A 13246-nucleotide genomic window follows, 5' to 3' on the forward strand; every position below is an offset into this window, starting at 1 on the left:
GATGGTGGGAAGGTGGTTTTGTGCGACGTTGCGGCTCATTTGACTAGTCAACATTGAAGTGGCATTCTAGTGAGCAATGGTTAATTAAAATAATTGCCGGTCCCATATGTCACCCTCTAATCTTCCTTTTCTCTCTCCTCTTTCAACTCCACTCCGGTCTGGGCCTCACTGTCACGATGGCATTCTCGCCAGCCTGGTGCGCCTGCCCCACCAAAGCCAACAGCCTCTCCCGCGCCAACAACAACAACACCGTTCTTGATGTCAACGCTCTCCCAATTCCCCCTCGTCCAGTTGGCCGCCGACATTGCCTAGAGATTGGGCTATGTCCAGAACCACGCAACATCGCACAACCGTAGTTCGAGGATGTAATCTAAGTGGTTTCATAGTTTAGGGTTGTACGCAAGTTAAACTCACCCTAGAGTTTAGGGTTGAAATATCCACTTCTCTCTTATGTTTTAGAGCCACAACTTTTCTTGACAATCTAGCACAAAGTTAGAAAAATATCAACAAAGTCACACGGCACAAAAACTTGTTGGCACTAATTAAGAGTCAGAAAGTTGTGTATTAGGGCCTCTAGTCCAAGTATTTATCATTCAAATCAACTATAAAGGTCGCCATTTTTCTCCTATATGCCACTTATACAAACATGCAAACGACAATGTCAAATCCCGGTCGCTATATGATCCTTGCACGAAAATGTTTTTCTCCACTCAGGTAGCTGAGCTGCTCAATCCCCCCTTGAAATCAGATCCCGGTCCCTATATATTTAGCTTTGTACGTATACACGGCACCAGTAAACCACACACTCACACCGTGCATCTCATCATACACTGCCATGCTTCAGGGGCCACGGGGATACGCGCTTCCTCCGGCGAAGTAATGCCCGTCCGTCGTCCGAAAGGGGGCGGGAGAGCTGCTGGAAGCGCCGCCGTAGTGGTGGTGGTGCTGCTGCAGCGACATGTACTCCATCGCCGGCGGCGTGGGCTTCCAGTGCCGCTTCCGCTGGTTGATGAACCAGTTGTTGATCTGCTTCACGTCCAGCCCCGTCGACTGCGCCAGCGCCGCCTTCTCCAGCTCCTGCCGAGGCATGCATGCACGCCATCAGATCAGTTGTTGCAAAGATAGCGTGAGGAACCGCCGGCGTACGTACCGACGGGTAGGGCCATCTGTAGTGCAGCTGCCACCAGTGCAGGAGCTTCTGGCGCGCGTCCCTCGGCAGCTTGCCTTTCTTCTTCTTCTTGGAGAGGTCCCTCCAGAGGCTGCTCAGGTAGCCACTGTACTTATTCAGGAGGTGGCTCTTGAGCTCCTTGTCCTCCGCGCAGTGACTCGTGATCTCAGGCAGGCCATCGACATCGCCGGTTTCTTGCTCGTCTTCGGAGGAACCGCCCCCTTCGTAGCTGTGGTCATCTGCTTTGTCACATTGGGAATTCAGGAAACAAGGATGTCAGATAAACTCGTGGCCATTATCTCAGATGTGTTTATAGTAAGCAGCGCTTGCATCTTGTTCCCGAATAGATCTAACACTGTAAATTTGATCGCACTTGTTTCATAATTAATTATCTCAACTGTAGTACCATACCTGATCAATGTACACTTTAATTAACATGAGTACTTTTTTTTCATGGTAATATGTGTCTCGTTTATATATCATAAGGATCCTAGTACAAACCACGTACAAACCGACCTGACAAAACTCGAGTAGCTCATAGTGTTGTTTAGCCTTCGGAGTTAATAATGTACCCAATATTTTCTCTATCTAAATAGCTAACCCCGCCAAATTACATTGCTCAATTCCACGTTGTATTTCATCGCACATTCCTATATGCCGCCCAATCACATTAATTTACTTACCATGCATGAACCAGACTACAAAATTATTGAGATAAAAAAATATTTGATCGCCGTGCCAATGCAGGGGCACGTACCTAGTGTATTGAAAAAAATATTCTAGTATATAACATCAAATGTATAGTACGGAAATGTTTTTTTATGGTGAATCAAGTGAAACTAATTTTTTGTTGTAGATAGATGTTGGTATATTTTTCAGTAGGCTTGGTCATAGTTAAAGATGTTTGACTTATGACAAAGCTAGAACTTCAAATAATTTGGAATAGAGAGTTACATATTGGCCGCTTAGAAAAATTAGCCGCATCAAATCAAGACGGCACCACCATTTGTTTCACCAGTTTCCCTGGCTCTCACAAGTTATATAGTGCCCAAAGACAAGGGAATCCTAGAAGGAGTAAGCTGTTTTTTTTTTTGAAATTGGAGTAAGCTTGTCGTGTAGCTTAGTTATATGTTAGGATAGAGTGTCCTTTGCGATCGCATCAACACACTATAAACATGTTGCACGACCCCTTAAATCCCTATCCTGGTGCGGTCATCACAACCAAAAACAGGGAGCCAGTGGTATCCAAAATTGGTTTGGTGGCGATGGTGTTGATCCTTGGTGCTAAGTTTAGTTTTAATCAATGGTTTCTCCATTCTTCCCTTTTTGTCTCCTTCCTGATCAATTCAGTAATGAAACATCGGTTTGGCATCCTGCCATGCATGTCATCATGTTGATAGTATGTTTAACAGTCTTAGAATGAAGTTTGTTCAGTTTGTGATGGCCGGTCTTCGACTTCTTCATTGGAGCATCGGATGAATGCCGAGATGCAGAGAATAGAAACCAAGATAATGATTTCGGCTAACCCTCATGCAAGTTCTTATCATCACCATGGATCTGTTGCAGGTGCTGTTCATTTTATTTTGATTGATATGCTATCTTATTTAATGAATAGGTTATGTTCATGCTCAAACAAATTATTGAGCTATCATATCGACCAACATCCTTTGGAATTCTTGGATTTTGTTAGCGAGTGAAGTGCATCCTATGTCCTTGAACTATTTCAAGTGTCTCACATGGGTCCCGGAACTATGAAAAGTGCCATCCAGGTCCACGAAGATCTTCAAAGTGCAATAAGTGTGTACATATGTGACATCTTTGAAATAGTTTGAGGACCTACTTGACATCTTTGAAATAGTTTGAGGACGTGAATTGACACACATATTGCATTTCGAGGACCTGGATGACGATTTTCGTAGTTCAAGGACCTATACGTGATGCCTCTGAAATAGTTTGAGGATCTATGATGCACACCACAAGGACACCCAATTTTTTTCCCTCCAAATGTGTATTGAGATGTTTTCCATCCCGAAATATTTACTCTGTATGTTCGGTTAAACTCAATGTGTGGTAGGACAAATGAACATGCATGGGACGCTCAAGTTGTAGATAAATTCAAGTCAGATACGTTGCTAAATATATTTGTTTCCAAAACTTGAAAGATGCATGAATCAAAATGTCTTTTGGAAGACCGAGGAAGACGGTGTCATTTTTGTACTCCTACCTGTCTCCACATGTTTCTTAGGTTTATTTATTCATATGGCAAATTAATCAAAAAACATGCGGTTGTCCCACCCCACCCCAGCCTGCACATATATGTAACCAGCGCATCACGGGATCAAAGTCTCAAAGCTAAGTAACAAGGCAGACGCGTGCAGCGCCACAGAGCAAACATCTGAATCAGACGCCCACATGCCCGTGCAGAAACCTCTTGTTGTGGCGACTGGCGACTCTGGCATGCATGGTGCTAAGCGTAGCCACCTACGGACCAACCTACCTAAGTCAGACCGATTAACTAGTGTCCCCCCTTGATGAACCCGTGTCCCCCGCGTCGTCGTCGATGTACGGCTACGACGACGATCGGCCGGCAGGCGCCAGACCAGGCCTAGTGAAATCGTGCTGCATCTACTGTACGATCTGTACCCTTCTCCTGCATGACACTGTACGTTCCTCGTACCTTTGTCACAGTTAGTGGGCTCGCCATGCACGCTTGTTCAGGATCTCTCTCTCTCTCTCTCTCTCTCTCTCTCTCTCTAGGAGGGTAAATAATTGTCACGGTTGGTGGGCTCGCCATGCACGCTCTCTCTCTCTCTCTCGTAGTAGTAGTAGTTCAGATAGAAATTAGCGCTCTCTCTCTCTTCTCTAGTAGGGTAACTAACGTCTGTAGTAGCTGCTGCAAGCTTGCAACTAGCAAGCTTTCACTTTTTGCAATCGCTGCAGGTACGAAACATTTCAAAGAAGATACGAGGAGCGTTGCGTGTTTACAGAAAAAGATCAGGGCTCTAATTCAAGACCCGTGCCATCTGTGTGGATTAAATATGGTTTGGTTTGGTTTGGTCGTGTACTGTAGGACTATCATGATAGGAGAGCAGCGATTCGGTGCTCAGGCTCATCTGCATCCGCGATGAAGAAAAAAAATCAAAATAAAAACTAGAAAAATTCGACAAATTCCTTTTTTTGTATGGTAGATAATTTGATGCGTGAGGTGCGCTCTAAAATTCAGATAATTTGGACATCTGAGTAGCTCTCGGCAAGAAAGATAAATTTGGGGACTGTAAAAAAGTTCACTATTCATGTATTATTTTGATCCAATTTATCATTTTTTCTGAGAGCTACTCATATGTCCAAATGATCTAAAACTTAGAGCGCACCTCACGCACCAAATTATCTACCATGCAAAAAAATAGATTTTATTGATTTTTTTGTACTTTTTGTGAATTGTTTCTTGACTGAGTGCAGATGAGGCTGGGCTCGGAAATGGATATTCGGCATGCAAGTATCTACCTTATTTGAATGTACCATCATGCATGTTTTTCAAGGGGTGCTTAATTATTTTAAAACATGACTGCTTGATCAGGAAACAATGCTTACGTGCCTGTATATACTTTTCACTCATGAAACCTTGCAAACTAGGATAAAGCAAGAGTTGAAGGTTGTATTTTAAACAAGATACCACCAAATGTAAAAAAAAAACTAGTGCAAAATTATTGTTTCTTGATCTCCTACCGATATGGATATGACACGAGTAGAACAAATATGGATTACGTATTGAAAGGGCTGTATCTGCGTATAGATTTAACGTGTTCTGTAAAGTTTATATGCAAGTTCTTGTTACAAGCTAGCTATTGGAGTGTCCTCGGAAGTCCCAATCTATATGTCTAACATCTTATGGCTCTTTTGTGTAGAACTTGTTTTTTCAGGGAGTTATGTGTAGAACAAGTGACTTGCCATGTTCATATGTAGGCCTTATCAATAACCAAAAAAAAAATGGCTCCCTCGATGCCCCCTTAACTTGCAAGATCTCGGTCCAATAGAATAGATTCATACCTACTTCATTGTACCCGTGTAAACAAGTTTAAATTTCCTCTTGCAACAATGCAATGTCCCTAAGCTAAAAAAACAATGCATTGTCCCACCGACCCCACCTTGAGTGTGTTCTCTCCCCTATCCCTTTCTGACCCCACCTCTTCCATGTCGAACCTGCTCTTTGGTCATAATTAAACCCACCCTCTTTCCACCTTCTTTGCTAGCTTAGCCATGCCAATTTCTTATGATAGCGGGCTAATTATCCCCTCCTTAATCATCAAGTCACACATTTAGTGTTCTTCTCAACCATAACCAGTTGGATGCCTAACATCCCTTGACATATCCTAACTACAAATTGAAAGGACATACTTGCCCCTAAGTGGTTTTGTGTTAATTACAACATGATTAGTGATGCAACCATGTGCTTGGGTCTATAAATAGTGGTTGATACATTGTAAGGTAAGCAAGCATGGTCGGAGCCCCCCCTGAAAGTGAAAAGAGATGACATCACAAAGATTTTTTATTTGTTTGAGGTATTAAGAAAGCCATACTATAAAGAGGGGGGTGCGCTTTGGAGTAAGAGGTTGGAATCAACTCGCGTACACATGCAAATATTGCACAATGATACACACCCAAACTAAGAGAGAGCCCTCAAATTCCCCATTTTGCAACTGCTCTATGTACCCTAGAACCTCCGATCAACCTCCGAGTTGTCCAAAAGCTTGCTACCCTTGAGGTGTAGCTCTCAGAAAATCCTGAAGCCTACCGAGATACTGCCCGAAAGATCCGGGGTCGAAATCTCTGGGTTGTCAAGAAGCATGCAACTCATGAGTTGTAACTCTCTGGATAGCCCAAAGCATGTTCAAATGTCTTCTGGAACCCACAGGGCACGTAGAATGACTGCATACGTTTCAAATTTTGGGCTACCTATATAAGACCACCTTCTTTCCCATGAATAAGGTAACGACTCGAGTTCTTTTCCTCCGTTAATGTGAATCTCAAATATTTGAGATCTCCTTCCCTAGTGCCCCAATCTTTCTCAAACTTTAGGGATAGCTAAAGGAGGTCTTGATCTACACTTTCACCAAAGGCAAGATTGAATCCCCCTTAGATCCTAGGTGGATATCGTTACTCGTGGAGTTTTTAGGGACTCCTGGATGTTTGGAGTCCTTCTGGAAGCTTCTTTGTTATGGTGTGCTCTGGATAAGTTTTTAAAGGTTTTGGTGGTCACCTCTAATGGATTGAGGTCCTTCCTTTGGTGTGAGACCCAAGGAGAATAGGTTGAGCCTACCATGGCATTCAGGAACCTTTGACCCTCGCACCCCTCCAACTAAGATTAGCACTCTCCCAAGAGTGTGGACTTTAGGATACATCCTAGTCTTCAACTTGTGGTTAATCTATTTCCCACTCCTTTACTTTGTGCTTGCTAGCTAGCTGTGCTCTTGCTTAACTGTGGCGTAGCTAGCTTTTCCTTTCCATATAGGTTATTCTAACCTTATATTGCAAATCTTGAGAACTTATTGATCCACACATATCATTAGAACTATTAAGAAAGGCTAAACAAATTGTACTCTTCTATTTCACCCCCACCCCACTCTAGTCGACCTCTTGATCCTTCCACAAGTTCCCTTTCCAACCTCCTCCCGAGTCCCCTAATGCAAGAATTTGTCTATTCATTTTTCCATTAAAGTGTGGCATCCAACTCACCATGAGGAATATGTATGTATATATGATTTATATGGTGGCACTAGCCATTGACTGGAAAAGAATAACAACGACACCATTAATTGATCCTAGCACACAATCAAAAGGGTGGTAGGAAAAGGATTCTCTGTTGGATTCTGATGGATTCTCTGTTGATAACATAATAACAACTGGTTTTGTTTTCATCATGGATTCTCTTTTGACCTAGATTTATCAAACTTAGAATATTCATAACAAACATCTGCCGTCAGTCTTAGGAGTTGAACAATCGAGCATCGTCAAATGATGTAATAGGAGGAGCATGGGAGGAAGGAGAAGAATGAAGAAGATGGGGGGGGGGTGCAGAAGGAGAGGGGAACAAGGAGGCCACCAATGCAATTATGATTGGAACATGACAGACAATGAGCTCTCCACTAGGCCTAAATGATGGTTCGGTTGGGGTGGATGTGAACCTACCTGACATTGCTAATGGTGGAAATGTAAGATTGTCGTGCCACCTAAGCAGGATGAGGTGGTGGTGGTAGAGGGAGGAGGGAATGCCGACGAGTCAATACTAGAGAGGTAGGTAGAAGAAGAATGCAATGGATGATGCTGGTGGAAGCGAGGCAGGGAGGAGGCACAACAAAGGGATGAAGATGTGTGACATGTCATGCATACGGAGAAGAGGGATGGTGGGTTTGTTCTGTGGCTTATACTAGGTCGAGGTGTCCACATGGTTCCACTCCATTATCAAATTTGTTAAATTCGACACCGTCGCTCTCTTTTCCGCACATGCACGCACACATGTATATGCATGCATACACCAAAAGAGACTAATGCACGAAAGCATGGTATCAGCGAGATTCTTTTGGTTTTCAGTTTGAAAAACCTTTATCTCTCAATCTATGCATCCAAATGACTATCCATTTTTCCTATTGGCTTTGGTGCGACAAGATCTTGAAAATTAGATCGCATGTTGAGATGTTTAGACAACTTATTTTGTGAGCAATTATTAGGTTCGAGTGACTCGCTTGCTGGTTATAGGTAGATTATAACCACTTGGTTACCATGTTATAAAAATTTGGTTACCCAGTTAATTAATTAGTAGCTGATATCACATATTACTTGCTGAAACTTGAATACTCACTCTAGCTCTGCATCACATTGCAATGCCTAGACATATAAATTATTTTCTGGTAAACCAGGTATAATACTATGTGGTAACTGTTTGATGCTAACATGGCAACTTGAAGTGCTCAAATCGAGATGAACTCAACGAGGAAGACATATCACTGATCAGATTAATAGTTTGTGTGATAATAAATACATCTGAATCCTAGTAATAGTTTATAATGATTATGGTGGCAGCAAAATTAATGCACGCGTAAACCTCCTCTCTCTACAGGAAAACAAGAGCACAACACTGTAAAGCAAAGATGCGTGCGCTACTTAGATTTGTTAAATTAGATTTTTTTTTTGCGGGATATGTTAAATTAGATGCACAGGAACAACTCACAGCCACATGCTTGGTTGTTTGCATTTGCTCTGTATATTGACAAACGATCGTGTACTAGGTTCCCTGCTCTGCAATAGTCAGCACTGCCGTTCCCAATTTCTGAATCTGAAAATCAAATAGTAGTTGTAACAAATGCGCATATACCTAGCGTAAACGACTCCATCTGCGCCTCCATGGCCCTGAAGAACTCGTCGGCTTCTTGGATTGGTCTTGTGAGCTCCTGCTTGTACCTGACCAGCACATCGCAGTAGGTCTCCTGTGCATGGAGAAAGTAAACATACTCATTTGTAAACCATACATATATATGTCGACTGTGTGCAGGCATACTATTCATCTCATGGAATTCTGTAGCTACATCTGCTAAACATGTATAGATTCTGAGTCACACAGATCAATGGATTGTGAGTCACACAGATCAATGAGGTCTAAGTTTAGTATCATACGGAAAATATACTCTTTTCTTCAGCTCTCCTCGCTAGCCTCCATGTAAGGTAGACCGTTAAGATAATTATAGCTAGCTATTGGAGAGTTGAGATTACCATGAACTCATCAAGTTCTGGGTCCGGCACCGGGTCTTGGCGCCGGTCGCCAGGATCTGAATCGAGGTCGCCGGCGAGGGCGGTTAACCGACCGACAATCTCCGGCGGGGCTCCCACCTTAGATTAGGCAAAATAAAGGAGCACTAATTTGCACATGTACAGAGATGAAGACAGGAATTTTGAACACAGAAAGCTAGAGAATAAGAAGGATCTTGCTGGTGATTTTGTGATTAATTCCACGAACCATTAGTCGCAATATTACATGCGTTCGTAGAATTAACCCGGGAGGCCGGGGCGTACGTACCTTCTGGCACTCTATGAAGGCTGTCAGGAGAGCAGGATAGAGAGGGTGCGACATGATCTTTGCTTTGACTGTATCCGTTCCCCTGTCATGATAGGAGTGTCTGGAAGGTTCAGGCGGCGCCGGCGCCGGCTCCGGCTCCGGCACTGGTGAGGTGGATGCCCCCGAGGTTGTGTTGTCTAAGGTGAGGTACAAGGGTGTGGAGGTGTTGGCCTTGGAGCCACTAGGAAGAAGGGGAAACTGATCCATGTTTGCGTACTTATCTTCTAGCTGATCCTAATTATCTAGTGAGGGGATTAAGTGTGCAGGAACGGAAGGACAGGCCGACCCTAGCTAGGTCAAGGAAAAGCAGAGAGAGAGAGAGAGAGAGAGAGAGAGAGAGAGAGAGAGAGAGAGAGAGAGAGAGAGAGATCCAGGCACAGCACAGTTGGCCAGTAATCCAGATAAGAAAGCGGTGTCAATAATGGAAGGGAACAATTGTTGTTGTTAAGTGCATTGTGATTCAAGAAAAGGAATAGTTGTTTGTACCATGCCATCAATACTAAAACCCACACATCAATCGGATATCATATTTTAACACTTCTCCTCACATCTAAAGGTCAAAAGTTTTGCCCGGCTCCGACGTGGGAGGGGCGATGACGGCAGCGCGCTTCAGTTTTGTAGTCGTCGCTAGGTGTTATACAAATCTTGATGTAATTTTTATTATTTCTAGTGTTCGTTGAACTGTCATGATTGAAAATGAATTGTTTGGAAGTTTTCTCGCAAAAAAAGGTCACACATAATTTTACTAAATATTGTGTTGGTTTTGTTTTAAACTTTTGAGACCTTTTGATTCAGATAACATACTTCCACCATTCCATATGTACATCATATTAGGGTACGACCTTAAGAAAAAGCCTCTAGCTAAAAATTTGATTGTTAAACTTCCATCCTTTTTTTTGAGGGGATTAAACTTCCATCCTTGGTGAACATAATTGTCATGAAAAGTGTTTGACTTGCCATGCCTAAAAATCTAACGTTCGATGGGTATTCGTTAATTCGGGTCCTATTTTATTTAACAGTCTTCTTAAATCTCAGTCGACTGGGACTTCGTTAAGTCTCCGTTGATGCTATATCCATAGGATTTTACATTGAAATCTGTGCAAAATTTTCTTTTCTATTTTTTTTGTTTTTCTCTCTTGCATGTTATGTCACTTGATTGAGACTTAGTTAAATCCCAGTCGACTGTGACCTAGCCACATCCTTTATTTAAATATTACACATGCCCTTAGATGGATCTAAACCACATTTGGTTTATGGACTCCACTACAAATCTGGCAATTCGAAAGTTTTTGATTGAAAATTTTGTTCGTTGTGGATGACAAGTTTAGTTAGTGAGCATAACAAATCCGTCTTAGTTCATTTTTTTGGCCAGAAAATTGCCGTGCTTGCAAGCTAAATTTGCCATCATCACACCAATATAAATTGCCATGAGAAGTGAGATTTTCCATGCCTAAAAAGCTGACGTCAGATTTTTACTGTTTTTGTTATTCTATTTAACACTTCTACATGTCTTAAATTTAGATCTCTTATTGTGAATTGTCATACTATATTGAATTGTATTGACCATACTAGTTCATTCAAAAATGAGAATTGTTGGAGAAAATCCAATAAAGGAGCAATATTTTTCAACAACGAAAAGTCTAAGCTCAATCTACTTACTAAATACGAACATGATCACTCATCTATATATAGCCCGTATAACATGAAAAATATTCAGAAGTGTGATACTGCAATCTAAGTGTAAGTTAAATGAGAAAAATGAGGATGGGACTAGGTCATGCCTCTTTTTATTGCGTGAATAACTTCCGTTCCATTCATCAACAGTCATGTCAGTACAAAGAACACCAGAAGTAACACAAATTAGGACTTTTTCACTATTCTGACCCTTTCAACAAACTTTGTCACAAAATGAACTCGACGTGAAAGTATTTCACGATCTGACCCTTTTAGAAACGCCACAGCCCGCGGCGTTTCTGCCCAACATAGAAACGCCGAGGTAGCTAGCGTTTCTGACCAAGAAGAAACGCCGAGGTAGCTAGCGTTGCGGACCAGGTAAGAAACGCCAAAGGCGCTGGCGTTGCTGTCCATAATAGAAACGCCAAGGGACCATGGCGTTGCTCCCCTTAACAAATAAGTGACAATAAAAGACCTTGCTCCAAACGCCACACACTTTGGCGTTTCATACTTGGACACAAACGCCAAACATGCTGGCGTTCCCAGCAACGTCACAAGGGTTGGCGTTTCTACATTGACCAGGCCAGCAACGCTGGCTAGTTCGGCGTTTTTAATTAGAGCAGAAACGCCACGGCTAGTGGCGTTACCAAAAGGGTTAGATCATGAAATAGTTTACGAAGGAGTTCATTTTATGCCAAGATTTGATGAGAAGGTCAAAACAGTGAAAAAGCCCCACAAATTACATCCACGTCACGTCTTTCAGTACGCAAACATCAGTATGGCTGCACATAGGCCCCCCTTGTATCGATGAGCTTTTGTTGGCTGATTGTAACCTTACAGTGATTGAATGAATAAAACTCCGTAGTTTTATCCGCAAAAAAATGAAAACTTCAGCATGGCCGCAAAAAAAAGACGATGGCAAAAGCTGAATTGGAGTTCAAAATGATGGCAAATGTGTAAACTTCTTTCCCGGGGGGTGGCTTTCAGCCACTATGATCCTTTCGCTTTCAAGAAAAGGCCAGCACTGTAGAGATGGTAATAAATACCGCAACAGCAGTTCAGAAAGCGCACCACAGCTCTCAGCTAGAAGTTCACACCGCACCTCGTCGAGAAATGAAGCGCGCGCACTGCAGAACGATGGAGACCTCACGGACATATGGGAGCCGCCCAGGCATCGTCGTACCGTCGAACGACAACAGATTATCGTCGGAAAAGAGGGGATTATTTATGCCTTTCTTCGTTAGCTCATCCGTTTTTCTGCTCCACCTGCCGGCTGTCGCTGCCCGGCTGCAGTGCCGAGGTAGCTACTGCGGCGCCATTCATACGCGGTACGGCGACCGGCCAGTGGCACCGAGCCTTAGATTTATTAAGGTTGCGCTGCGACAGAGCCGGAACTATTTGGTCAGTCCATTGATTTTTGGTGATTGCGGCTTGCGGTTTTGGAGCTTCCCTGGACGTGTCGCCGGATATGTGTATCCGAGCGGTATGCATGGCATGGGCGATTTTTTTATAAAAAATTGCGTCTATAAGTTTTCAAATATTCAAATAAAAAATTGGGTTGGCACTTAGCCACACAATTTTCGGCAAAGGAAAATTGAGAAAAGGGTCATTTACATCCCCCCCTCTAATTTTCGCCCGGCCTAATCTTTACCCCTAAATAAAAACAGTGCTCAACTATACCCCTTTCCATCTAGTGTCCTTATGAAAATACCCCTCCATGCCGTTTTCATCCGGTCAAAGTCCTTTGACCATATATGGGACATTTTATAGACATAGTTGCCCTTGTGTGCATATGTCACTAACATGTGGGATCTACCCTTGAAAAAAGAAGAAAAAAAAACCTCTCTCTTACAGGTGGACCTCACTCCGGAAACTATCTCTCTCACACAACATAAAATAAAAAAGGTTAATTAAAGGGATGGGGCCTACTGTCATAGAGTCGGGGCTTAACTAAACCGAGATTAGCCTAAGCTAATCTCTGCCACGTCAGCTAACCGGCAGCTAAGCCGCCGCCGAGCACAGATCGCAGTGGAGGGCCTCGGGTCATCTCCTACGGCGACCAAATGGATGGTGGAGTGGCACATTGGGTAGATGGAGATGGCGCGCATCCATCGGGGGTTGCGGGGCCGCTGGGGGTGGATAGAATCGTAGCCGACGGTGAGGATTGCGGCGGTGCACGCACGAGCTTGACAGAGAAGTCACTAAGGGGGCATGGGCGAGCAGGTTGAGCATCTTTGGCAGCACCCTGGGAGCTCCACAAGCATGCTGGACAGAAAAAAAAGGGGCAACTCGAGCTT

General features: G+C 43.2%; 1 protein-coding gene across 2 annotated transcripts; it reads right to left on the reverse strand.

Moving 5' to 3' along the window:
- Positions 1 to 585: 585 nt before the first annotated feature.
- LOC119293201 (homeobox protein knotted-1-like 4) lies at positions 586 to 9508 on the reverse strand. Of its 2 annotated transcripts, XM_037571745.1 has the most exons (5): positions 9237 to 9508; positions 8933 to 9049; positions 8538 to 8649; positions 1151 to 1407; positions 586 to 1077 (listed from the first exon to the last, which is right to left on the reverse strand). In XM_037571745.1, the coding sequence occupies exons 1-5, from the start codon at positions 9480 to 9482 to the stop codon at positions 841 to 843; spliced, it is 969 nt and encodes a 322-aa protein (XP_037427642.1). In that variant the 5' UTR covers positions 9483 to 9508; the 3' UTR covers positions 586 to 840. The 2 variants fall into 2 exon arrangements, with proteins under 2 accessions (XP_037427642.1, XP_037427643.1); XM_037571746.1 differs by lacking the exon at positions 8933 to 9049.
- Positions 9509 to 13246: the final 3738 nt, after the last annotated feature.

This window comes from Triticum dicoccoides, chromosome 4B, assembly GCF_002162155.2.
Source record: "Triticum dicoccoides isolate Atlit2015 ecotype Zavitan chromosome 4B, WEW_v2.0, whole genome shotgun sequence".
In the NCBI taxonomy this organism is placed as follows: domain Eukaryota; kingdom Viridiplantae; phylum Streptophyta; class Magnoliopsida; order Poales; family Poaceae; genus Triticum; species Triticum dicoccoides.